General features: G+C 48.7%; 2 protein-coding genes and 1 pseudogene across 18 annotated transcripts in view; 1 reads left to right on the top strand and 2 right to left on the bottom strand.

The window, feature by feature from the left end:
* The window catches only part of SLC4A5 (solute carrier family 4 member 5), a 116,119-nt gene extending 111,021 nt beyond the window's left edge, over nucleotides 1-5,098 (bottom strand). Inside the window, exon 1 of the mRNA XM_044772693.2 lies at nucleotides 5,005-5,098. The gene's annotated coding sequence lies outside the window, so the exon portion shown is untranslated. The remainder of the gene's footprint in view (nucleotides 1-5,004) is intronic.
* Nucleotides 5,099-5,941: 843 nt separating this feature from the next.
* Nucleotides 5,942-9,826, top strand: LOC123286225 (transcription initiation factor TFIID subunit 13 pseudogene; annotated as a pseudogene).
* A 4,101-nt stretch (nucleotides 9,827-13,927) lies between these two features.
* Nucleotides 13,928-26,250, bottom strand: part of DCTN1 (dynactin subunit 1) — a 30,565-nt gene continuing 18,242 nt past the window's right edge. For 4 of the 17 annotated variants that reach the window (XM_014829782.3, XM_070511905.1, XM_014829777.3 and 1 more), the window contains 26 exons: nucleotides 25,456-25,476; nucleotides 24,009-24,200; nucleotides 23,471-23,668; nucleotides 23,111-23,315; nucleotides 22,956-23,034; nucleotides 22,674-22,833; nucleotides 22,462-22,566; nucleotides 22,088-22,279; nucleotides 21,882-21,998; nucleotides 21,485-21,637; nucleotides 20,704-20,864; nucleotides 20,430-20,598; nucleotides 20,100-20,168; nucleotides 19,795-19,857; nucleotides 19,533-19,682; nucleotides 19,209-19,370; nucleotides 18,994-19,125; nucleotides 18,647-18,772; nucleotides 18,280-18,422; nucleotides 17,827-17,993; nucleotides 16,384-16,398; nucleotides 16,058-16,191; nucleotides 15,752-15,944; nucleotides 15,419-15,498; nucleotides 14,798-14,887; nucleotides 13,928-14,380 (listed from right to left, as the gene is read on the bottom strand). In XM_014829782.3, the coding sequence (XP_014685268.1) occupies nucleotides 14,243-14,380; nucleotides 14,798-14,887; nucleotides 15,419-15,498; nucleotides 15,752-15,944; nucleotides 16,058-16,191; nucleotides 16,384-16,398; nucleotides 17,827-17,993; nucleotides 18,280-18,422; nucleotides 18,647-18,772; nucleotides 18,994-19,125; nucleotides 19,209-19,370; nucleotides 19,533-19,682; nucleotides 19,795-19,857; nucleotides 20,100-20,168; nucleotides 20,430-20,598; nucleotides 20,704-20,864; nucleotides 21,485-21,637; nucleotides 21,882-21,998; nucleotides 22,088-22,279; nucleotides 22,462-22,566; nucleotides 22,674-22,833; nucleotides 22,956-23,034; nucleotides 23,111-23,315; nucleotides 23,471-23,668; nucleotides 24,009-24,200; nucleotides 25,456-25,476 (3,414 nt within the window). In that variant the 3' untranslated portion in view covers nucleotides 13,928-14,242. The remainder of the gene's footprint in view (nucleotides 14,381-14,797; nucleotides 14,888-15,418; nucleotides 15,499-15,751; nucleotides 15,945-16,057; nucleotides 16,192-16,383; nucleotides 16,399-17,826; nucleotides 17,994-18,279; nucleotides 18,423-18,646; nucleotides 18,773-18,993; nucleotides 19,126-19,208; nucleotides 19,371-19,532; nucleotides 19,683-19,794; nucleotides 19,858-20,099; nucleotides 20,169-20,429; nucleotides 20,599-20,703; nucleotides 20,865-21,484; nucleotides 21,638-21,881; nucleotides 21,999-22,087; nucleotides 22,280-22,461; nucleotides 22,567-22,673; nucleotides 22,834-22,955; nucleotides 23,035-23,110; nucleotides 23,316-23,470; nucleotides 23,669-24,008; nucleotides 24,201-25,455; nucleotides 25,477-26,250) is intronic. The other 13 variants (XM_070511906.1, XM_014829779.3, XM_070511903.1 and 10 more) reach the window with 5 other exon arrangements.

The raw sequence follows: 26,250 nt of genomic DNA, 5'->3' as shown, positions 1-26,250 counted from the left end.
TCCTGGAGTCTGCTCCTTAAAAACAGACAATCCTGGGAAAGATGTCAGACCTTTTGCCTCTTCTCTCCATAAGCCTGAGATTAAGGAGAATGTTCCACGTCCCACAGCCACTCCAGATCTGCAAACCCCAATTCTTGACTCTTCAGAGGAGTATACAGACAAGGAAAATGAAGAAGGCATTTGAACAAACCAAACTGCAAGAAAAACGTCATATAGTTTGTGATTTTTTAAGCTTTATGCTGACTTTTGCCCTCATTTTATTAATTCCTTTTTTGTAAGTAGAAAAGATACGATGAGGCAGTAATAAGTGGAAAACAGGAAGTTTGGAGGGAGGCAAGAAGGGAGACAGAGCGAAGGGAAAAAAAGTACCAGTGTGGGGGACAGGCACACAGTGTGGTAGGGGGAAGCAGGGAAGAGGAACATGCTGGGAAGACGCTGGCAGTCATAGCATCTCCAGGCACCAGGTGTTGGGCATGGTACTTAAACACACCTTCTCTCATTTAACTCTCTCAGCAGTCCTGGGAGGAGAGTATTTTCATTCCCAGTCTTGCAGATAGGGAAACTGAGGCTCAGAGAAAATAACACTTGCCCATGGACTCAGAGACATAGGAGGAAGAGCAGAGGTTGGAAGTTCCTTTAAAAGATGAACACCCCTCCTCTTCCACAGGTCCGTCTGTGGATTCTCTGTCTTCAGATCCATATTTCAGGGTTTGCTTTCCCTTTCAGATAGGAAATTTGTCTTCTGCTTTAAAGTCCTCACTTCATCCCTAGATCATGTGGAGTTTTCCCTCAGTGGAAAAGCCACACCCTTGGACCTAGGACTTGCCTGCAGCCAACATGAGGAAAGATGTGTTTCAGAGGCCATGGCTGAGCCATCACATTAACTCCACATTCTAGCTTTTCTTAATGATCCACGGAATCAAGGACTGGCAAGACAAGGGTGGCCAACACATCTGGGTTTGCCTGAGACTTTCCCCGTGTAGAAATTAATAAAAGAAACCTTAACTAAATTAGAGTTGAGAAGGCCTGTAGAGGGAGCTCTCACACCCTATCATACATCACCAATTACATAAAACAGGAAGAGCCCACCCTTGAGTCTTAGGCAGGAAGTAAAACTACTTTACTACTGAAGCAAGATTTCTCTCCCCACTTGGCAACAGCCCAGCCAATGAGAAGCCACTGCAGCCCTGAGCTGTTACTTTCCCCCAAAGGACTTTTCTTTGAGAACAGCCCCTCCCCATCCCCCCTTTCTCTCTGTGAAAGCAGCTCCCCTCCTTTGTTTTCTGGATTTGCCTTTGGTGTGCCATAGCATGCACATCCCAAATTACAATTCTTTTGGCTATTCCCAAATAAACTCATTTTGAGGATAAGATAACAGCGAATTTGCTTTTTAAGTTGACACTGGTTTTAGCACTGAAAGCCCCCAACCTGGGAAACTCCTCAGTCTCAGATCAGGACAGCCTAGGCTGGAAGACACAGTCTGGGGCCTCAGGGAGTTTCCAGCAGGTTGGGGATTACACAAATTCACAAGCAGAAGAATATGAAGCCCTAAAAAGAATCACAAGCGGGAAGGAGGGGCTCAGTAAAAGAGAAACAACATACATTTGGAGAATTCATTCCACAAATGGTCATTGCTTACCTTCTAAGGGCCAGGCCCTAGCCCAGGCCCTGTGTGTTAAAGAAATACTTTCTGGAAAAGATGGCCTCCGGATGGACAGAGAAAGGGTAGGGTGAGGGTAGGATTTGGAACAGCAGAATTGCCAAGGGGCAATTTGAGGCAGAAGAAAGGAGCCGTAAAAATAAAGACCTGAGAGGTAGAAGAACACAGCGTCCTCCAGGAACTGGGGGACAGTTTCTGTTGAGGGCCAGTGTGGGGAGAAAAAGTCAGGGCCTGTGAAGATGGGCCGGGCCACTCTTGGGAGAGGGGTAAACGTCAGCAAATGTGTCTGAACTCAAAGGAATGTGGGATGGGACTTAGTACAAGAACGGAATCATTGGCTTCAGCGTGGATGATAGCACAGGTGGAAAGACCAGTTGGGACGTTACTGCCAAAGTGAAACCCTTTGGTTTCTACCCACCTGTGTTTTGTTTAAATCATTTGACATTTAGTTTAGGTAGCTTTTAGTTTCTGATTTTTGTTTTTGGTTTTCACTTTACACAGGATTTGAGGGTGAGTTTCCCCCTGGGTTGTTGAGGGGATGGGAAGGTGTGGGACAGGGAGCTTTTCCTCCAGGATGCACAGAGGGAACAGCTTTGCAGGCTCAGGAGCCTTCCTGATGGAGGGAGTAGGGAGGGAACTGCCCTTGCAGCAAAGTGCTTTCCTCCTTAAGTCCAGTGTCCACTGGGAGTTGGCTGGAGCACTGCCTGTTCCTCTGTCCAGTCCTAATGCCACCTTAACAGTTAACCAAAGCAAGTTCTTATTTACTTTTGTTTTTTGGCTTAAAACAACAAAGATTTATTACTCCAAGCTTCTGTTTGTCAGGAGTTCTTATCTCCTTTGAGAGCCTTTCTGCCTGGCTGAAGAAGGACAGCCATTCATCTGCGTAATTGAGCAAAGGGACCAGCAGGGTGGAGGGGTGGGGCGCACGCCTGAAGTCCCCCATTACCACTGACTGCCACAATGCCCACTGTCTCAGAGCCTCAGGGTTTCCCACTTGACCTACTTCTCAGGTAACTCTCTTTTCTTTGTGTTGAAAGGCAGGTTCCTCAACAATTGTGACGTTAAGTGTAGTTAATTGGTGTAACCCAATTTACATCCAGAACTCTAGCAGCAAGAGATACTGGAAAGTAAAGTTTTTGGGTTTCCAAGCTCTCCAGTTGGCAGGGTGAAAAGGAGGTTAAGAGAGCCAATCCAGGGGCCGGCCCATGGCCAAGTGGTTAAGATTGCAAGTTCCGCTTTGGCGGCCTGGGGTTTCACAGTTCGGATCCTGGGTGCGTATGTGGCACCCCTCTCAGGTCATGCTGAGGTGATGTCCCACATAGCCCGAAGGACCTACAACTAGAATATACAACTATGTACTGGGGGGCTTCGGACAGAAGAAAAAAGAAAAAAAGGAAGATTGGCAATAGGTGTTAGCTCAGGTGCCAATCTTTAAGGAAAAAAAAAGTGAGCCACTCCAAGCATCTACCACAGGGTTTCTAAGTCTTTACCTGTTGGTAAAGTTATACATGGTTTTCCAATTGACTACTGTGTTTGTTCCATAAAACAGAACCCAAGGTGGGGAGGGTAGTAAGAGGCATCCCTTCCCCTATGGTGCCCAAGCCTGGGCCATTCAGCCAGGCTGGGACACCGGCTCTGTTAGGAAGAACATGGCAGTCCCACATGAACCATGTGGAGTGGGGTTGGAGGACTTTCCCACAGAAGGGGAGAGATGCTGGGCATCAGGTCCCAAAGAATCTACTGTACATCCTTCCCTGTCTTCTAGCACTGCTTTGGAATTTTTCCCTTTTCTTTTCTTTCATTTTTTAAAAAAATGTAACTTCAGTTGGATTTAGGGAGGAAAGATAAGTAAATATAATAATTCAGTTCACCATCTCGAACCAGAGTTTTTGATTGCTATTAAGGCTGAAATTTTTTTAATTGGTGTTGAGTAATTGTATTCTTTTTGGGGATCACTATTCATATCCATGTTTATATTAGTGTGTTTCCCTTCTTATTTATTTATGAGTTGTTTATCATATATTGTAAATATTTTTCTGTGTTTGTCACTCAATCTTGTCTATGGTCTTTTCTTTTTCTTCTTTTCCTTACAGAAGGGTTTAGTGTGTGTATGTGTGTGTGTGTGTGTGTGTGTGAATTTTAATGAAGTCAAATTTACTCATATTTTCCCTTAAGGTTTCTAGTTTTGTTGTCAATCTTAGAAATGCTTTAACCATCCCCAAGTTTATGTACACCTATATTTTCTTCTAGTTCTTTTCTGTTTTTATTTTTTATATTTAAATATTCAATCCAGGGGCCAGCCCTGTGGCTGAATGGTTAAGTTCCCGTGCTCTGCTTCAGCAGCCCAGGGTTTCATGGCTTTGGATCCTGGGTACATACCTAGCACCACTCACCAAACCATGCTGAGGCAGGCATCCCACATGCCACAAACAGAAGGACCTACAACTAGAACATACAACTATGTACTGGGGGGCTTTGGGGAGAAGGAGAGAAGGAGGAAGGGGAGGGAGAGAAGGAGGGGGAAGAAAGATTGGCAACAGATGTTAGGTCAGGGCCAATCTTAAAAAAAAATACATTCAATCCATCTGGACTTTGATGTATGGGATAAAATAAGGATTTATCTTTATTATTTTCCCAAGTATTCCATCACCATTCGTCAAATTATGTACCCTCCATCCACTGGTTTTGAATGCTACCTTTATCATACAATGAGTGTTTCTGTGTGCTGAGTCTGGCTCAGCCAACCACCCTGACAGCATGTTCTACACTTGGTCTCATTTTGCTACCACCCACTCCCCACTCAAACCACTATGTTCTGATTTCTGCCCCCACTGTGTCACAAACATTTCTCTGGCAAAGATCATCATCAGACTCCTAATTGCCAAAGTCTGTGGATGCTTTTCAGGTCTTCTCTTGATGGACCTCTCTATTACATTTGGCACTGTTGACAATTCGTTCCTCTTGAAACCCCTTCTTTCGGGGGTGGTTTTGTTTGCCTGTTTGTTTTGTTTTGGTATATTTAGGGACTTCTGGGTCATTGGATTTGTGCATCTTCATTTTTGCTAAATAATGGCACACTGTTTTCCAGAGGGGTTGTAATACTTCACACCCCCACCAGCAGTGTGAGGTAGTTTAACTGGATTACTTATGGACAAGCGTTGGTAGATCTGGGATGCTATGGGTCTCTGCCCCCTGGCATTTGCTCAGTTCCCCCTTTGTACCTTCTCCCCACAAATCGTGTCCTCTCTCCTATGAGCCTGAATCCTGATGATGGCCTAAGCCAACCCCACAATCATCACTGCTCTCCCCCCAACACAAACCAATTGAGAACTTTAAAGACTCACCTTTCTAAAACCTCATGTCTGCATTTTGTTCCGTGTTCCAAAATCACCAGTGGCTTCCCAGTGCAGTCAAATAAAGTCTGAACTCCTTGGATTGGCACCCAAGGCCTTCCCCTGCCTGGCTTCCTCATTCCTCCCAAGGCTTACCTCCCCACATTCCCTAAGGGGGCACACTTGAATCCTGCCAAGGGGACCCATCCTGCTGGTGAGGGTGCAAACCGGTACAGCCACTCTGTAAAAACAGTGTGGCAATATTTAATAAAGATGAAAATACACATACCTAAGGACCAAGCAATTTCACTTTTGTACATGTGTACCAGGGCACATGAACAAGGATGTTTATATAGCATGGTTTGCAGGTGCTCAAACTTGGAAGCAACCCAAATGTCCATCAAGGGTAGAATGGAAAATTAAGCTCCCATCTCTGCGCCCTTCCTCACTTTGTCCCCCCACTGACATGTTACTTTTTCAGACAACATATCTTCACTTGAAACAGAAGCCAAACTACCTACTTTCCAAATTAAAGAGTTGGGAATTTTTTCCACTGAAAAATGACTTTCCAATATCGTTGTGTTTTAATATGTAGGAAAACTCTAACAAGTTGTGGTCACGTTTTATCATTCTGTTTATCTAAGTGCTCCTTTTTTAATTCACTTTTTAAAAATTTATATACAGTAAAATCCATTCTCTTTTGGGGTTCAGTGCTATGAGTGTTAACAAATGCGTACAGCCTATCCTTCACTTTTTTGTTTTTTACAAAGGAGTATCAAGATAGGTTTAAAGTGATTTATCTCAATTTTGTTCACTGGGGCTTTGGAAAACAAAGTCTGATCTCACAACTTGGTAGGCAAGTTGTGTTTACTCCATGAGTTCACAAAAGTTCAGTTCCATCTATTGGTCCTGGTTCAATTGTTTGAGTAGGTCCCGATTGTCTGCCAGGATGGCCAGCCCTGGAATGACCCTTTCCAGTAAGATCAGAAGGGTCTCTTCTGGCAACACAAACCTGGCTTTTACTCTCTATGGAAACTTGACAAGCCGTTGGTGCCACCAAAGGGCCCAGCCAAGGATCTTTCTACACCAGGTGCCCTTGGCTGCCAAGTATGTAGGCAACCAGAAACTGTAGAGGAGGGTTTGCCATATCTGAGCTACCTTGTTTTCTAGAAAGTGTCAAGATTTGAGGGCCTAAGCATTGAGGGAAAGTGAACAGTTGTCCCTTCAATTTTCTGAGAAAGGCAGGGAACAGTGTACCACAACTGATGATACAGCTTTCAAAGTACATTAAATCAGCTGTTAACTACTTAACTGTAAGTCCACCATTCCATTTGTTCTGACACTATGCAAAAAAAAAAAATTCAAATTTTTCACTGCTAGAAAAAAAAATCTAGGAATACTTGCATGCCATCCCATTAAGAGACCAAACACTACCTCACCCAATATTTCACCCCTCCCCATCCCAGTTATTTTGGCCTTTCTACACAGTGGGTGACTTCACAAAAATGGGATGCTAGGCCTCACCAAGATGGTGACCTTGATGGTTAGCCTCTCTGGGGTGAGTAGGAATTAGCATCTCCTACAAGTTCCCAAGCGATGCTGATTCTGTTGGTCAGGGGATAACACTTTGAGAATCACTATTCTAAATCTAACCAACAATTTATAGGAAATGCAGAAGGTAGAGGAACCTATTAACACCATGAGAATGCATTAAAAAAAAAACAACCCAGGGGCCAGCTCCGTGGCCAAGTGGTTAAGTTTGCGCGCTCCACTGCGGCGGCCCAGGGTTCGGATCCTGGGCACGGACATGGCACTGCTCGTCAGGCCACGTTGAGGCAGCGCCCCACATCCCACAACTAGAAGGACCTGCAACTAAGATATACAGCTATGTACTGGTGTGGGGGGGGGGGGTTGGGGAGATAAAGCAGAAAAAAAAAAAAAAAGATCGGCAACAGTTGTTAGTTCAGGTGCCAATCTTTGAAAAAAAAAACAACCCAGAATCTGAGAAATGGTTCCGTCAACAAATTACAAGGAAAAAGTAAGCAAGAAAGAACCTAGAGATTAAAGAAGACTTAATGGGCATGGAGAGCAGGGCCAGGAGAGTAGCCCAGAGTATAAGCCTTGTCCTGAACATGAGGCTGTGTGTCAACATTTACCAGATTCTGCTCAGGGGCCTTCAATGTGGCTTCAGTCTGGAATTTGGGCCAGCCTGCTTGGACTGGTCATGCCCAACGCACTTTAAAAGGGAAGATTGCCTATATCAACTCGACTACGAATTATCAGGAGCACTCTGTGCTCAGGCACCAGTAGAACAATATCCTGATATTGTTGAGGACACAGTGAGATTGCAGCTTCTACTTTGTAACCTGGTCCCAGGATGACACTGGGAATAGTGCTTTCATTCCTATTTGCTTCACAGATCAGGGTGTTATCTTTGACTTTAATATTCCTTTTGAGAGCCACAACTAGAAGGACCTGCAACTAGGATATGCAACTGTGTGTGGGGGGCGGTGGGGAGGGGAGTTGGGGAGATAAAGCAGGAAAAAAAAAAAAAAAGATTGGCAACAGTTGTTAGCTCAGGTGCCAATCTTAAAAAAAAAAAAATATATTCCTTCTCAAAATCACTTCAAGTGAGTAAAGCAGGTATCTGAGATGTCCAAAGAATCTTTGGAAACGCACACTCATCCCAAGTTGGATCTGGGCTTCAAGGAAAGATAGTTCACCAAGTTAAGTAATGGGAACATTATAACCAAGAAATCACATATTTTGAAGCCTAGGACTGCAAGGGACTGGAGGCCTAAGTTTACTCCCAACCCCACTGGAGACAAAGGCCCTATTCCCCCTCCATCCTGTGAGGTTGCCATCAGCAATCACGTCACCCCACCACCCATTCCGAATCTAACCATGGAGGCAGTGCCACAGATTTCCTTTTAGGGTGGGATTCTCCTGTTCCTGTCATGACACCAGCTCTAGTCTCTGAGCAATGACTTGGGGAGACTCTGGCACTGCATCCAGCTCTGTTCCAAACCTGGCACCACAGCCATCCAACTGAGTCCAGGTCTGAATAGCATTGGCAGGACATCAAGGACAGACTTGAAGACTAAAAATGACCTTGAGCAAGCAATGAATACAATAAAAAAGAAACCCGGGGCTGGCTCCATGGCTGAGTGGTTAAGTTGGCGCGCTCCGCTGCAGCGGCCCAGGGTTCGGATCCTAGGCGCAGACATGGCACCACTCGTCAGGCCACGTTGAGGCGGCGTCCCACATCCCACAACTAGAAGGACCTGCAACTAAGATATACAGCTGTGTACAGGGGGGTTTGGGGGAGATAAAGCAGAAAAAAAAAAAAAAGATTGGCAACAGTTGTTAGCCCAGGTGCCAATCTTCAAAAAAAAAGAAACCCTGTGGAAGAGAATCCAAACATTAAAAACTTAGACAAGGTAAAAAAAACACTCTAGTGAACAAAAATTGGCAGAGAATCTTCAAGAAAAAAAAACCCTGCTAATTTCCTCACCTTTCAGAGTACAGAGCCAGTTGACATTGTCTAGAATTGAAACATCCTTCAAGTAAAATCCCAGCTCAAAAAAAAAATAAATGACCTTGAGAAGATAGGGATGAAAACCCTACCCTTGCAGAACAAAATGAAGAAGGTGGAGTTGTAGAAGGTAGACCTGGTAAAAGAAAGAGAATTTTTTCTAAAGAAATACAATGTATGATGTATGAGGATCATCAGAATCCTTACACTGAGCCAGTGGATATTCTTAAAGACTGTCATAGACTTCATCCCTGAAATGACTCAAAGGCAATGTCAATTGGAAGACAAAGTCGAGTTCAAGTTAAAGATACTGTCTTCTTGATTTGAAAGGAACAGGGGAGTTTGTTACGGTTAAAGTCTTGTTTACTGTGAGTAATACAAGTGAAGAATTGAAACCAGCTAGAAAAGCACTTCATGAGACCTATTATGGATCTTGACACCTTCCGTAATTTCTGACACCTTTTTGTAATTATCTTCTGGGGCAACCATATATAGTAACTGAATATTTTTTATGGTAAGGTCCTGATATCTGTGTAAGTGAAAGATGGAGAAACAAAAAATTTTCTTGTCTTTGATTTTAGAGTGATATTTGAGATTTTAATTGCCTGCCTTTATATTACCATACTTGAATTACGTATTGGGTTTTAATGACCACACAAAAGCTAAAGTATCTTGTAACTCACACAGATCCTTCTGACTTTTGACATCGAAACGATGAAGCAGTACTTGCATCAGGTCTTTGTGCCACTATAGGCTATCCTATAGCTGTTTAATATGTAAAATCTAAATGTCACCTTTGACCCTATGACAGCTGAAATGTGTTTCATGTATTCTCAAATTTCTAGACAACAGTAATCTCACAGATTATTAAAGATAGTTAATTGGTTTGTGTTTATCTTAAGTAGAAGATGATATAGGAATATAGTCTTTTGTAAAAAATGTTTCTCTGTCTTAAAAGATAATTTGTTCTAATATTCTTTTCTTCAGCTAGCATTTTTGTGTGTGTGTGTGTGAGGAAGATGGTCCCTGAGCTAACATCTGTGCCAATCTTCTTCTACTTTGTATATGCGATGCCTCCACAGTGTGGCTTGATGAGTGGTATGTATGCCCATGCCTGGCATCCAAACCTGCAAACCCGGGGCCACTGAAGCAGAGTACACAAACTTAACCACTATGCCACTGGGCTGGCCCCATGAGAGATTTTTTGGAGAAACTAAATTCCATGTGAATGCTTCAGTGTTGGAAAGCTTTTTTGATTTAAAAGCTTTGGGGATTATACATACTATTTGTCAGGTTGTAAGAGAACTCCTTTTCCCAGATCAGATTAAAGCTTCTAAAATAAATGCTTGCAGCAGTAGCTGGAATGGTTAGGCTTAAAAATCTGATGGCAAGATAAATATTCAGGGTAGTGTTTTAACATATTTGTTAGTAGTTGTCCATTGTGGAAATGTGTACTTGACTAAAATCAAATATGGCTGTGGAAACGACTTCCTCAAATTCCCATAGTTCAGGATATACAGATTTTACATGTATTTAACTATACTGTATTAAATTATTATTGCACTTAGCTTAAAATAAAGATTGGAATTCATTTAAAGGGATCAATGAATGTTACTATTTGTGAAACTGAACGTTTTGTGTGCCACTTATAAACACTACCTATAAATCAGTACTTGGGAAAATTCCACATTCTTAACCTATTAATATGAGGAATAAAATATGAAAAATTAAATTAAAAAAATGACTCTGGGGGCACAAATCTTTGAGAGGTTGGAAACCCCTTCTCTCTCCCAGAACTAAAACTGCTAGACAATCTTTTTCTTGGCTTCTCCATTGCCTGCAAGCTGATTTATGCCATTCCTCTTTGTCGTGACTTGCAGTGCAGCCAACAGAGGCTCTGCCATCTCCTGCTCGTTAACCAGGTGGGAAGAGTGAGTCTTCTCATACTTGTGGCTGACTGTGAAGGGTTCAGCAGACCAGAGGGAAACAACCTCTAAAGTCTGTGAAATTCTTCTCCACCTTTTAAATTTCTCATTTCAGGGTCATCTGCCGACCCTCATGTGCTTCTTTGTGAAGTCCTATTTAACAATTTCAAGGAGACAAAAACTCTTGTCATTTCTTTCTCCACTAAGCCAGTCCTCTGAAAATGGATAGACTGGCCTCAGTGTTTCTAAGTCCAGAATTTTGACAGGGATAAGGATGGAGAAAATCGTCTTTCCTGGTCACTATTCTATATCCTTCCTCACTGCATCCAGTGCTGACTGTGGCTCCGTCATCCTCTTGTCTATTTACACGTCTCTTCCTATGATAAGAGGGCTGTGTCAGCGGCACCTCCCCTATCCGTTTCTGTTGGTTGAAAGTGCAACATCTTTGGCCAGTTGGTGTCGCTTGCCAAAGTGAAGGCTTTGGTACCCATCACCTAGAGGATCTCAAAAACAAGTTGCTCTACCATCACTTTCCTTTCCCTCTGCCCGGTCTTTCTACGTACAACGCTGTGAGGAGAGTGCTCCTTTTGAGGTGGATGGGCACTATCTAGTTGGTTCATTAATGGGCAACTTGAGGCAGAAATAAGAGGATATGATTTCTTTTCTTAACACCAATTTGGATGCTGTTATGGATTGGACGTTTGTGTCCCTCAAAATTCACAGGTTGAAATCTAATCCCCAACGTGATGGTATTTGAGGGCAGGACCTGTAGGAGGTGATTAGGTCATGAGTGTGGAGTCCTCATGAATGAGATTAGTGCACTTGTAAGAGGCCAGAGGGTTAGCTTCCTCTCTTTCTGCCACGTGAGGAGGATAAGAGAAGTCAGCAGCCTGCAACCAAAAGAGCGCCCTCTCCAGAGCCTGACCATGCTGCCACCCAACTCAGACTTCCAGCTTCCAGAACCATGAGAAATAAATTTTCGTCGATAAGCCACCCAGTTTACACTATTTTGTTATAGCAGTCTGAGCTAAGACAGATGCTTACACTCTGAATGAAGGGAATCCTTACACTTAGTTTCAAAATATATTCTCTCCTTGACTTTCATCTTTTCTCTCTCTCCAACTTTGAGTCCATTTTTTTCATTGTACTCCCCCTCTGGCAGCTCTGTTCTTATAGAGCCATGGCAGGACATCTTTAAATTAATGCTTTAAATAGAAGACACTAAAAGGAAAAATCTCTACAATCGATAGTCACTAAGTACTGGAACCAATGTTCTCAATCCTCCTCCATGTTGTGTACTTTGTATTCTTAGGATGATAACATATTACATATTTGAATTGCTGACATGTTAAAAATGAAGTTTAAGATAGATGCATATAAAGCATATGTTGAATTGGTGTAATAATGGTAATTTAGAGTATGGGACTCAAGGGACAACTACTTGTAGTATATTATCTTTCTTTGGATCTTATCCAAATACACATACTGTAAAACAAAACGAGACATTTATGAGACAATCAGGGAGAACATTGGATATCTGATGAATTATTTTTTTAGGTGTATTAGTGGTATTGTAGTTTTCTATTTTTAAGAGTGCTCTCTTTTAGGGATACTAAAATACTTTTGGATGAAATGATAAGGTGATGTCTGGGATTTGCTTCAAAATAATCTGGAAGAGGAGAGTGAAGATGGGACACAGATGAAACAAGACCAGTTAGGAAAGTATAAATATGGGCATGTGGAGATTCATTACACTCTACTCTCTTCATTTGTATGTTAAAATTTCCCGTAATAAAAACTAACAAAACACAGGGTGACAGACATGTATTTACTCTGACACCAGTTACTTGAGCAAGACAAATCCAGGTCTCATCCCTAAACTTCCCAGCCTTCTGGAGAGGAATGGAGCCAAAGGTCCCAGGCCACACCTCTAAGCCCCTCAGCAGCAGCAGCCATCTGTCCCCGGGAGCAGCAGTGCCTGTTTCAGCTGGCACACGTGGTAGAGATGCTGTAAGGCTGGGCGAATAGACATGCTTCTATATACTTAGAAGAGAGGAGGGCTACACAGAGCATAACACCCACAGGAGGCAGGAAGGGCCACTCACTCTCAGATCCCTTGTTCTGCATGTGCCCTGGGCGTACCTGACAGGGATCAAGGTATTCAGCACTGTGAAGCTTCCCCAGTTGGGCACCTGGAGCTGTGGAGCACATGTGCTCCTAGTTCACTTTCAGGCCCAAGACTGGGTGGGGCAGAATCGGCTCTGAGATCTTGCACACTTCCTAGACTCAGCCAGCAGAGACTCAGGTCTCATATTGCCCTCACTCCTGCTCCCCACTGTGTGGTAGCACAGAAAATGGGAATCAAGCAGGTAAATTCAAATTGGGGTTGGGAGGAGTGCCACAAACCTTTGCCTCTCCCTCAGCTTTGGCCTGCTAAGAGGAGGAAGAAACAGTGCCTGGATAGTAGAAAAAATATAACCACCCACAGAAACAAGCAGAAAGCTGGGACACCGAGGACTGCCTATCCTTTGGGACCCAAAATATGGTTATTTGTGTCCTAAGTGTATGTCTTGGGAATGTGGCTGCTTGTATTTCATTTCATTTGTTCAATATCAGCCTCTCCCAGGTATCCTTTTTTATGGGGTGCCTGTGTCAAGCATGCTATCTCACTCATCTTCCCCTGAAGAGTACCTGAGGAAGGAATACCACCTAAGGAAGGTGCCAGTAGCCTCATATTACATATACAGAAACTGAGGTCAAGAGGTTAAGCAACTTCCCTGAGTTCACACAGCTTATAAGAGGAAGAGCTGGGATATAAGACTTATTCTTACTTCACAAAGCTGCCTCCATGTTGGGGAAAGTGATACTGACCCTGGGAATCTTCCCAAGAACACCAAAAAGAGAGGGGTCCCTAGGGGACAAAATTGAGACTGTTCATACCCTGCCCCTGCCAACCGCCAGCCAGTCTGCTTGGTTCTCAGGTCACAACTGGCAGTTCTGGGTTTGGGTAGATCAAAGGAGGTTGTTCTCATGCTATGCTCCATCCTTGGTATGAAGTGCCTCACTAGCATCCCAGTTTCCAGAAACCTCTTAGGCCACAGGAGTAGCTCCCATTATTATCTACAGGCAATGATGCTTGTGTCAGCTGTCTGCCATCCTCTGGCCACCCAACTTCCAGGACTGAACATCAGGACACAGTAGTGCACAAATGCTGCTCTCTCACCTTTCTCGCCACCATGACCCAGTTTCTGCTCCCTCTATCCACCAAGACTGCTTTGGCTAGCTCACCAGCCCTTTCGCACTTGCTCACAGTAACTCACTGCACACGAATTTGAGGGACACATGAATTTATGGTCACTATAGACAGGGGCCCTCAAATATGGCACAGGCAAAGCCTCCTTAGCATCCCTTCTCCTCCACTCCTACTCTGAGCCAAAAAGCCCAAGGCCCGTTCCCAATACCACACAGAAAGCACTGAAGCAGAAGTTGCTTTAATCAAGGGGTGAAGTCCTTAATCAGGGTGACCTCACTTGACCTTTGGTGGTGGGGTCTCAGCCTACCCCCACATGCCCTGAGGCCCCTCAGGAAGGAGGGAGCAGCTGAATAGCAAATTACTGGCAGAGGCCAGGGAATGGAAATGGGGAACCCAGGTCAAGGGGCAGGGCACTGACAGGTAGGGGTGAAGCTGAATAGGGTAGAAATAGTTTTACATACATGGTTCTACCTGGGGACTGGCTGAGGTGGCTGTGCATCGGGCAGAGGGTAGAAGGGAACGTGAGGGAAGGAGCACTTAGGAGATGAGGCGACTGTGAAGCTGGTGCAGCTGCTCCTGGGTCAGCACCAGCCGGTGTCGCTGTCCAAGGCCAGCCGCACACGAGAAGGTCACTTTGCCCATGTAGACAGTGTCATCCTGCTGCTCCTCCTTGGCCTGGGAGTTGGTAAGGAGAAGAGGCCTCCAGGTCAGGGGCTCACTGAGCTGTGTGCCACTGACAAGGTCCCTTGGCCCTGAGACCAAACAAGCTCCTGGGAGACAGGTTTTTGAGCTCCTAAGCTACGGTGACCACATTTTCGTAATCAGAATTGGGGTACACACCCTGACAGGGAGTTTTGAGCCCCTCCTGGTGTCAAAAGTCATAGAAGATGTTTAACTGCTGAAATATTGGAATTTCTGGAAGCACTGCAAGCACTCTTGAGTTACTTGCAAGTAAGACTCAGGGAGATAATTCAGGATATGTAGTTGTTGAACCTGAGACCCCAGAGCCCTCTTCAAATTCTGAGGGAGAGGGGAAGGGCCCCCACCTGAGCCCTCCATCCTGCCCATCCTCCTCCCCATGCTCCCTCTTACCCTGAGGAAGGCAGATGAAGGGAAGGTGGCAAAGTCAGTGGGGACCGTGGCACCAGGGCGCTGAGACACGGTCTCCTTGAGGACTTCATCCTGGCATAGGAGGAGGACAACAAAGGTTCATTTAGGGGACCTCCAAAGCCCAGTATCTCCCTGGTTTCAAAGGGACACTAATACCCAGGGAGCAGGAACCCAGTCCTCTCTATGGCCATACTTTTGCTCTCACCTCCAACCCCCTTCCCACGCAACATCCTTACTTTAAGATACTTATCCTTGAAGGCCAAACTCAGGTTCTATGGCCTCTGGGAAGCCATCCCCAACCATTCTACCCCACAGTGATCTCAGCTCTGACTGAAGCTGCACCTGAACCAAACACTTTAAAGGGAATCCTCGCTCAACCCATTTTGGTGACAAGAATCTACCTTCTGTTTGCACCAAGACACTGAGCTCCCAAGGCAGGAACTGTGCCTTCCCTTCCACCTCCCCTGCACTGAGCCGTCTAGCACAGGGCTGGGCCCAGAGGAACTCTGAGAGTGCCTGTGGAAATGAATATGCTAAGGGCTCCACCAGGGAATGCTCTGCAGCGAGCTCTGTTGGCTGAGGAAGGGCAGGGTGTGAACTGACCTTGAGCTTCTCGATGGTGTCGCTTAGGGACTTGAGCTGAGCCACTTGCTCCAGGAGCTGAGCCGATGGGCTCTTGGCAGCTGTGGGGACAGAAGGCTAGTGAGGCCCGCCAAGGCCCAGGCAGGCAGCTGTACTAGATTAAGGATCAAGTACTGGACCCTCTCATGGAACGGGCACATGAAAGGGAGGGGGAATCAAGTAAACTGCACACAGAGGCCAAAGAGCAGCATTGGGAAGAAGCTCTATGGTGTGGGAACTGCCTGGGCAGGGGCTACATCCCAGAGGCAAAGAGAGAGGGTGTGTTATTCATCTCAGGGGTTGGCGGGTCCATACCAGGGCTGGTACGAGTGATGTCTACCACGTGGGTGTGTGTACTCAGCTGATTCAATGTCTCCAGGAGCTGGCTGGTCTTACGATACAGTGCTCCAGCTGCTAGGTCACTGCCAAGGCCCTCATGGGGTGGAAGGGAGAGCTTTGCCACATGCAGAGGGGGCAGGGCTGCTAACGATGCCTTCATTTGGGCTCCCTGTAGGGGAAAAGAGGTGGGGTGGTAAGAGATGACAGAAGGCCCCTGCTGTCTATCATTAATGGAGGATGTATGCTCCACCTCCACCCCAGTCCTCCCTGTGTCTCCTTTACCTTGAGGATGCTGTTCTCATGCTGGAGCTGGGAGATGTGCAGCCTCATGGCAGAGATCTGCTGAAGCAGCAGTGGTGAGTCCTTCACCAGCCCTGGGCCTGGCACAGACCCAGGAGCCTGCCCAGGGGCGCCTCCTGTGGGTACCACAATAAATGTCATCAGCCCCAGGTGGAGAGGGCTGAAGATGGGCTTCATCCCTGCTCATCTGCTTTCCTTAGCCCCTCCCACCTCCTGTCCTGGTTGCTCCCAAGGGAGAAGTCTCACCCTGCTCCCCCAGCCCCAATTTCCACTAGCCCTGGCAATCCCCAGCCAGGGTGTGTCTCTACCTCGCTGCTGTTCTTCTGTGCTCGGGATAGCCCGTGGGCGAGCAGGAAAAGAGGAGAGAAGAATTAGATGATTTGGGGGTTAGGGAGACACACCAGAGGAATCCAGGACAGGACCTCCGGGAAAACCCTTTTTTGCTGATCACCACACCCTCTCTAACAAGCCCCTTCTACCTTTGGGGGAAGAACAAATATGTGTGAAAGAAAGATAAGAAAGGGGAGTAAATATGTGTGAAAGAAAGATAAGAAAGGAGAGTGAGGCCACAAGATAGGATGTGAGGTATGAGAAAGAGCAGCAGTAGGAGTGTGCAATGGAGGAAGCACTTGGGGCCTGAGGTTGGTCCTGCCTCCCTGCCTCATAGTCCACCTCCAAGAAGTGCAGAAGGAATGCTCCCGAGACCCCGATATGCCTGCACCCTCAGTACTTGCCAGCAGCAAAGCTTAAGTTGAGGATGCAGGCGTATTCCCATGATCCTCAGGGTTCCCCATTGCTCTGAGGTAAATGACCCCTTTTTCGGTGAGAAATTTCATAAATTCAGAACCAGTATTTGTTTAAAGAGCCTGTGCTACAACCACACAATGTAGTAATTCTGGAGACCCCTTCCCCAAGAACAGGAGCCATATGTACCACAGGAGTCTAAAGTCAGAAGGTATTTGGTCACCTCCCAAGATCAAGAGGCACCAGCGACAGGGGCTTGGATGAGGATAAGACCCTAGGTGAGGCCAGCTGACAAGACTGTACAGCAGAGGAGGTCTAGAGATCCTGAAGGCTTATTTCCAAGGCAAGGAGTTTGTCTTCTGGAAGTAAGAAGGGTGAACAGGAAACTGAAAAACTATAGGACAGATGAAAACTAAGATGACAGTGGCCACCTCCCTGGTCAGGAAACTAGGGAAGCCAGAAAAATTCCAGATAAGGAGCCCTGACCACACCAAGAGGCCAGGCAAAGCTCAAACACAAGCCCCAAGAGAAAGTGGGAGAATTGATCAACAGAAGAGGCAACCGCATCACAGGGTGAAGCCATGTGAACTCAATGGGGAAAACACAGTGTGCAAGCATAGGAGCAATCAAGAGCAAGCAGGAGGCACAGCTGGACACTGCAGCAGAGGTGGCCCAGCCAGGTACAGGACGACGACCCTCTGGGATTACAGGGCTGGGACAGAAAAGTCAGAGTGCAGACCCAGAAGGGACATCTACTAGAGTCCAACTGTTGTAATTCTGAGCTTCACTGACAACTGAGTAATGCCCTATTGGTCAGAAGGACTCTGTACGTATCTTTGGGAAAAGTAAAAACTTGGTGAAAGCTGACACAGAGTGAAATGCGGCAAGCACACTCCTGGCTACACATCCAGCGATAAGAAGGGGGCAGAAGTCAAACTGAGGCCAAGGACAGAAGGAAGCCCATGCGATCTCCTCTGGGCCAGTGCTGCCTGTCCCACTGCACTCACCACCAGCAATGCCAGAGACCAGGGTAGCTATACCCGAGGGAGGGGGCCCCCGGAGCCCCTCGATTGTGCGCTTGGACTGGCTGTTCAGCCGCTGCTTTAGCTCTGCCTTCTCTGCCTCTAGCTGGTCGATGTCAGCCTGGAGTGCATCCATCGTCTCCTCAAACTCTCTGTGAAAGAGAATCTGGTCTTAGGCAGTGTCCCTTCCCCACAGCCCCACCCCCACTCCTCAGTCCTGACAGGGCCTTGGAGTAGCCCTGCTGGTGAGGGGCCAGGGCCAGCACAGGCTCAGATTGGGGTGACACAATGTGGTTGACAGTCGGGGAGGAAAACAGTGTCTGTTCCCCTAGGGAGTCTCACTAGGAGAGGGCCTGGGTAGGGGATGGGTTAGGAGGCAGAGAGCCACTGGCAGAAGGGAGGGTTGGAGCAAGCAGGGGCCTGGGGAAGGTGCCTGACTTCTCCTTCTTCCGCAGCAGTGCCTGGGTCTCCTCCAGCCGAGTCTGGACTTTTTCGATGCGCTCATCTGCATCCTTGGCAGCACTGTCCAACTTCTTCTCCAAGAGGCTCAGCCGCACGTTGGCCTCACTCAGCTCCTCCCCCTGGAGGGGGAGGGCATATAGCTTCTAGTTCCCTTACATCCTCCCCCGGCCCCCCAGGGCCCTGGGATAGAGAGGTCCCTGAGATAGAAAGCTCCCTAAGGGCCCAGAAGCGCTCCCACTGATCACAGGCACCACTTCTCCCCTCAACCCCCAACACTCACTGTTGCCCTGTGCCCCACCATACTTTCTGGCCCCCCAAGATCCTGAGTCTACCCTACCCTCACCTTGATCTTGAGAGACTTCTTCAACTCCTTGATAACTGTCTCTCGGTCTTCAAGCTTCAAGCCCAGGCCTTCAGCATCTGTGATCTCTGCACGAAGGGCTGCAGCCCGCAGCTCAACTGGAGGAGGCTAAGGGTCAGGGTGGGAGCAGAGAGCAGGGATGGGGAGAGGAGGTCACCACTGTGATCCTTTCAGAGAGATCCAGTCATAGGGAAAATCTTGCCTTCTAAACAGGGCGGGGCTCTTCAGATTTCTTCCCCCTGCCTCCCAGCCCTCCCACAACTAGCAGCAGCTCTGCAAGTCCTGCTCCTCCAGGCCCCTGGAGCCCCTCCAAGGAGCTCCCCACCCACCTTGCTGGGGGGCCGCTCTGCATCATACTCTCCCTCCTGCATGGCTGTGGCCAACTTGTTCATGGTACTGATGAGGATATTGCACGACTGGCGCAGACACTCATAGGGGCTGCTAGAGGGGGTCCCATAGATCTGCAGGAGCCAAGGGCAGCAGTGAAAAACCCACAATGGCCACCTGATACCCCAACACCTTCTGCCCAGCCATCCAGGCCCACCTGCTCGCTTGCTTTGAAAGCCAGCTCCTCCAGGGCAGCCACAGGCAGTCCCTCATTCTCTGCCAATGGGGCAATGAGCTGAGCAGCAGCAGCTGCCACCTCCTGCAGCACAGCCACCACCCACGTCAAGTGTTTCCTGCAGTCTAGGAGTGTGTCGGATACCTGCGCAAAAGGCCAGAGTCAGGAGCCCACCCTGGGTCTAGCATCACAGCTTCCAACTACCTCAAAACCATTCTTGTCCCCTGACCAGATCCAGATCTTGACATGCTGGGTCCCTCCTGATTCTACTCAGCTTCCTTCCCTTTCCCCTTCGCAGCCCTAAACCTGTGGTCCAAAGGCCAGTGCAGCTGGGATCCCAGGAGCATCTGTCCCCGGCATTCGCCTTCGGATCTTCTTGCAGAACTGGCGGATGTCACTGCATGATGTTTCCAGGTCCCGGAGTAGGAGGGCAATATCTGAAGCCTCCTGCCCACCCTACTCAGGGAATAGGAAATGAATGGGGAACCAAGTGAGTATTAGGGCTGGAGGTCAGAAGATGGAGACTAGGAAGAAAGAGGAGCTCAAACAAGTCTAGCTGTGCTCTCACCTGCAAGAAGGCACGCAGCCGCCCCACCTCCACGCTCATGCAGTCCAGGGCACTCTGGGTGAACTGTGAGGACAGAAGCGTGTGGTTGTCAGCCCCAGCAGGAGTCCTTCTGTCCCATCATCATCTCTAAGACGTCTAGACTCTCCACTCACCGCCACATGAATGGGTTCTCTAGCTTCCCTGATGTGGCCTTAATGACCCTGTTCCAGTCTTATGGAACACCCCTTGAGGGTCAGATCTCTTGATCTGATGTTCTCCATTTCTGATTTCTATAGGAGGCTCAAGCAGTGGCCCAGACCCTTTACCTTAATGTGGTCAGCCAGCTGCATGGTACTATCCTCAGGCTGTTCAGCAAGGTGGATGCTGTACAGATGCTGAGAAGAGATGACAAAGAAACAGACAGCCTTTAGACCTTGGAAGGATGGAGAATTCTTCTCAAACTGCAATTTCAGCCCCAGTCATCATGGGACTCCAGAGGTACAAGAGAATCTGAAACCCTCAAGGCACTACATCCTAAGGCAAGTTCAACTAAGAGCAAGCCAAGCCTCAAGCAGCCAGCCTGGGAGAAACCAATAGCCCCCAGCAGGAGAAACCATCCCTCCCTCCTGCGCCAAGCCCAAATTCTCGCCCCAGACCTGGTAGTATTTGATGGCCTTGGTGAGAGGCTCTACATTAACAGTCTCATCCAGCTGATCCTTGTGCAGCAGCTCAATAAGGAAATCCAAGGAGCGCTCATGCGCACTCATCTCAGGGTAGAGGCTGCCCACCTTCTTATACACATCCACACTGCACTGAGAGAGGGCACTAGAGACCAGAGAAGGTTCTGTGAGGCCTGGGCCTGCCAGGCAATCTCAGTTCCAGCCAATCTTGGCCCCATGGCCCTGGAGTGAGGGGTCAGAGGTCACTTACTGTTCATAGCGGTGGAGTGTGGCCTGCAGCAGACTCAGTGAGTACACTAGCCCAGCAGCAAAGCTGAGCTGTTCCCCAGAAGCTCCTCGGAGCCCAGGCCGCTCTGAACAGTTCTCACTTAGTTCAAACTTCTCCTGGGCCTGCTTCCGGATCAGCTCTGCCTGTCGGAAAAAGCACCAGGGATTTGGGGCTCAGAACAGAGGACAGAGAACACAGATTCAGGAACATAGGACACAGAGCTGAGCAACTACGGCGCAGGAGGTGGGGCATGGACATACATGGGGGAGAAAGCAGTTATAGCTCTTAGACGAGCAGGGAATTGGGCAGGGAGTCTCACACGGGGAAAGGGTAATGATGTGATTACTGGCAGCTGTGAGGATTTGAGATGTGCAGATGAAAGGGTAGTGGGACCAGTGGGACCAAGCTCTTTCTTGCCTTAAAGCTGCTGCTCCTGCTACCTTTTAACCTAGAATGCTGTTCTATTATCCTCCCACCAGCTCCTAGTCATCTTCTAGGTCTCAGCTCAAATGTTATTGCTTCAGTGACATCCTCCATCTAAGTCAGATCCCCAACGGTGTTCTCTCAAAGAAGCTACCTCCCCTTCATAACACACTATCTGTAATATACATCCATCTGCGACTTGGTTGACTGCATTCCTCCACTACATCATACACTCTTTCTGAGCAGGGACGCTGACTGCTATCTTCACTGAGCATCTTCAATGCCTGGTTCACAGCAAGTTTAAGAGACTCCTGTGGAACGTGTGATTCATTGGCCATACCTTGCAAATGAGACGAGGCATGAGCAGCAGCACCAGAACACAGTCATGGTCCCCACCTGGCCGAAGGAAGCTGTCAGGCATGAAGGCTGTCAGCAGGGACATGTGCCGGTTGGCCTGGGCCACCTCCATCTGCCTCAATTCCATCTCAATCGCCTGTGAGGTGGACAGGAGGCAGGCTCTCAGCCGGGCTGGAGAGAGCCTCAGAACCACCATGCCTTGGCTCCACCAGGTCCCCAACTTCTAGGACAAACCCAGGCTAGGAGTCTTCCAAACCAGCACAAAAACCACCCCCTCCAGCAGGAACCTGAAGTCCAGAACCCCAGACCAGTCAGCCCACAGCCACACCCAGGTTGGGCTCCCCAACACTCCCCCAATCTCTGGTACCCACTTCCCTGACCTTGGCATGGGCCTTAGTCTCAGCAAATTTGATCTTGAAGTCAAATGTCTCTGGAGGTGGCTGCTGCTGCCTCTCCACAGACGCTTCCTGCTGGTTTGTCAGTTCCCGATTCACATCCTAGGAGCAGAGAAGGACAATGAGGCACAGCTGGGTCTTGAGGGAGCCCTGGGGTGATCATGGGTGGAGATGAAGGGGTGCACAGACACCTGTAGGTGGGCGGTCAGCTGGCGGTACTTCTTGATGGTTTGCTGGTAGTCTGCAACCGTCTCCTGGGCTGCCTCCACACGCTTCTGGGCCTCCCGGACCCGGGCGCCTGCCATGTCCAACTGCTCCCGCAGCTCCAGTTCTGTCTCACGTGCATTCTCCTGCAGCTCATCATTCATCTCATTCATTGCTTCCTGGGAGGCCACAGGTAGTTGGGACAAAGGAAAGGCAGGGTCAGGGTAGCAGGCCAGGGTGGGTCCACTCACTACACACCCTGCTCAAAGCTCAGGGGTTATGTGTCAGTCCCTCTCTTAGCAAGTCCCTTCTAAATACCCGGGCATCAGAGTAAGAGGTCAGGTGTATGAGCTTCTCTTACCAAATCCCCCACAGTCTCTCTCAACTCCCGCACTTTCTCTTCCAGATTCAGGTTCCGGTCTGTCAGCATCTCCACCATCTCCTCAGCACCGAGAGCAGCATCCACCTGTATAAGAGGGAGGGAGCAGGGCTGTTGAAAGGTGCCTAGAAAAAGGAGGCACCAACAGGAGAGTAGGGCTGGGCACTCTGGGCAAGGGGCTGGGCTCCCCAGACCTGTTCCTTGAGTTCATCGATGGTGCTCTCTGCCTGGCTCAGTTCCTCCTGCAGACGCTCCCGTTGTTGCCTCACAACTTCCAGCTCTTGGTTCTTTTTCTCCATGAGCTTCTGCAGTTTCACATGCTCCTGCTTCTCTGAGGAAGAAAGATCCCTCATCCTGTGGGGAAGCAAGGAGAGAGAAAGGGGAGAGCATGTGTCAGAATCACTGGGCAATGGGCGCTCTAATGCATTTGGAGACAGGACAGTGAGCTCTGGAGGCAAACGGTGAGGGCACCCTACCTCACCAGGGCATCCTTCAGGCGGGCGTTCTGCTCCTCGAGCTGCTTGAGCTGATAACTGGACGCAGCCCCATCTGAGCCTGGGGAAGACCATTAACACTTTCAGACATGGTTCCAACCCCACCATCAGACCACCAGCAGCTCCTGGGCCCTTACCCTTCTCTTCAATCTCAGCCTTCAGGATCTCCAAGTCAGTGGTGAGCTCATCCACACGCTCCTTCAGTGCCTCCACCTCCTGCTGCAGGGACTCAGCCCGCTCTTCAGCCATCTCCTTGTCCAGAGTGGCCATCTCGATGGCATCAGCAGTGTCAGCCATCTCCTCCATGTAGCGTTCCTTTGCCTCCAGTGCCTCTTTGGCTTCCTGAGGAGGGGTGGAGGTTGGTGGGGGTACAGGCACAGAGATGCCTCATGCACCCTTTCTCATAGAATGTTCCAGGCTGCACCTCCATTTTGGTTTCCAGTACACTTCCTTGGGGCCCATGCCTCCCCCGGTACCCCCTTCATCCCAAGTCCCACCTTCCGCGCCTCCTTGAGGCGCCGCTGCAGGTCTGCCTGCTGCTCTTGCATTTTGCTCTTCCATTCCTGCACCTGCTCCAGCTGGATCTTGTGTTTCTCCAGCTCTTTTAGCTTTGCCTTGTCTTCTGCCCGTTTCAACCGCAGGGTCTCCAGTTTCTCCTCCAGGTCCCGCACCTGGGCCCTCAGCCCCTCCTCCTCCTGCAAAGGAGAGAGAGCGCTTGGTCTGTGCACAGCCTCCTCCTCCACCTAGGGTTGAGGTGGAGCAGAAAGGACAGACATGTGCAAACATCACTCCAGTCCCAGGATCAAAAGCAAGAGGCATACAAACATCTGTTAAAAATCCATATGGGGAAAGTGTGGGCAGAAGGACAGTGTAGTTTAGTCAGTGGCAGGTTCCCCATATGCTATGTCCCCACCCTTCTAGTCCAAGTTCTGGGTCTCCCCCAACCTTGGGAAATTTCCAAGACCTACCGGGGGAGGGCGGTGGTCATAGTCCCCTTTGGTCTTGGTTCTTCTTCACTCCAACACCAGTCCTTACCTTGGAGGGGGAAGGAAGTGGGGGGGCTGCTCCAGGAGAGGTGAGGGCCGGCGTGGGGATGATGGGTGCTGCCAGTGGAGTCTGAGCTGGAGTGCTGGGCTCACTGCTGCTCAGTTCACCTGCTGATGCTGAGCCAGAGGGGCCCAGGGAGCTACTGGCCCCAGCCACCCCAGTACTGGCTGGGCGGGTAGGCTATTCAGAGAGGGCAGGAGCAGACCAGAAAAAGAGTAGGGGACAGGGGTGGTGAAAGAGAGAAAAAATATAAGAATATGGCCAGGGAAGGAGACAGAGAAGGAAAAAGGCAAAAAGAATATCAAAACACAATGAGAACAGAGGAAAGAGGAGAGGGAAAATAACACAGTCAGAGATGGCGACAAAGGACAGAGGGAGGGGGAGGGCAAGGGGAGGAGAGGAAGACATAAGATTATAAGGCTCCTCCCTTGGCACTGACCCCACATTCCTCCCAGCTCTGGCACTACCCCCTTAGAACAGAATCCCTTACTCTCCAGACCTCCCCTCTGTGACCCACTTGTTATCATTCTAGCAATTTCGTAATACTCCCGCTCCTATCAATGCTCTGGGCCCATGCCCTCCTCCCCCTGGGGGAAAAAGTACCTCAAAGTCATTCCCAGAGAAAAAGAACAGATTGGAGTTTGTTCTCTAACTTTCACATTGCCAGAGAAGGTTGGGCTAAAAATGGGGGTACGAGGCTCTATACCCCTGCTAATCCCTCCCCACTCTTTGCGAGTCAAGTTGATTTTCCCTCCCTTGGTCTACTTCAGGGGACCCTGCAGATAAAAGGGCCAGGGTGAAAGTTGTACTTCTAGGCTCCCCCTTGAAACAAGGTCAGTACAGCCAACCCTCCTGTCATCTCTCTCCCCGAGACAAATGGGTTCTAATCAGGCGACAACACCCAGGACCCTGTGGGGCTGGAGCAGAGAGGCTGCCCTAAAGCCCCAGGCCCTGGAGCAGACAGGCCTGCCCAGTGCTCTCTCTTGCAGTGCTGAGCCCTGAAGCTCTCCTGGTGGGCTAACACTCATAGACCCCATGTGATCCAGACACCTCCAACCAAAGCCCTTCACAGACACACACACCTCCTTATCCCCTGACATATACACTGCCAAGTTCTTCTTCATCCCCCACCTCCACCCCATCAAAACTGGTCAAAATGCCCTTCTTCAAGAATGCCTGCCTTGATTAACCACAACCACTCTCATCTCTCGTTTGCACTCAAGCTACTAGCTCAGACACCCTCCTAAGAGCCGCAAGTCATTTTCCCAGGAGGGGCCTGTCACTACCCTCAGTCCTCTCACTCCCCTGAAAAGAGAACCCAAAATGCACTGTGACCAACTTTTACTTGCTCATACATATGCCCACACACATGCACATGCCTGAAATATGTGTGTACACTCAGCAGTGGCTAGTACAGAGGCCTGTTTTTTCTCACCTTGGGCCGCCGAGTTGTGGTCTGGACAGGCAACAGGAGCCAGAGGAGAAGTAGTCAGGAAAGAAAGGATAATGGCAGAAAGACAGAAAGCAAAAGGGACAGCAATGAGAGCAGAAGAAGTAACAGGAATGGGGCTACGGTTAGCCGCCCCTCCCCACCCCCCATCCCCTTCTCCCTCCAGCGAATCACCTTGTTCCTACTCCAGGAACTCAGAACTCCGGTTTCCCATTGGTTCCTTCTCCCACTTTTGCCTAACCTTTGCAGACCTCACCCGTTCAGACACCCTGGAAAACCCAGAAGTCCCTGTCTCCTAGACCAAAGGCAGCAGTTGGTGGAGAAGGCCTCCAGAGACCAGCCCTTCTGCTTCTCACACTCCAGCCCAGAGCCAGAGGCCCCACCCACGCACCACTCCCACGGATTTTCCCAGGTCAGCCCCTTCCTTCAAGTGCTAGACTCCACAGAGGACTCCCTAGAAACAGCATGTGACAAGAGTGATGATATGAGCCCAGAGTGAGTGATACGAATCCAGCAGAGGGAGATCAGGCCCCTGAGGCAGAACAATGCTGCTGTCCTCCCTACCCCACCCCCTTCCCCAGGACCAGATCCTGCAGCAGTCCCTGTCCCTATGGCAGAGGGCTCAGGTGTCAGAACCATGAATATTGCATTAGCCAGAAGCCCAGAGCTCAGCAAAGTAACCCCACCCAGCTGCAAGAAAGAAGGTGGGGGTGGGCAGCAGCACAGAGAAACTACTGCCCTAAATCGAATCCAGAAAACCCTCAGCTTACTACAAAGTGG

The sequence above is a fragment of the Equus asinus genome, chromosome 6 (genome assembly GCF_041296235.1).
Source record: "Equus asinus isolate D_3611 breed Donkey chromosome 6, EquAss-T2T_v2, whole genome shotgun sequence".
Lineage (NCBI taxonomy): Eukaryota > Metazoa > Chordata > Mammalia > Perissodactyla > Equidae > Equus > Equus asinus.
Note: the sequence above shows the minus strand (reverse complement) of the source record. Positions and strands in the feature narration are given on the sequence as shown.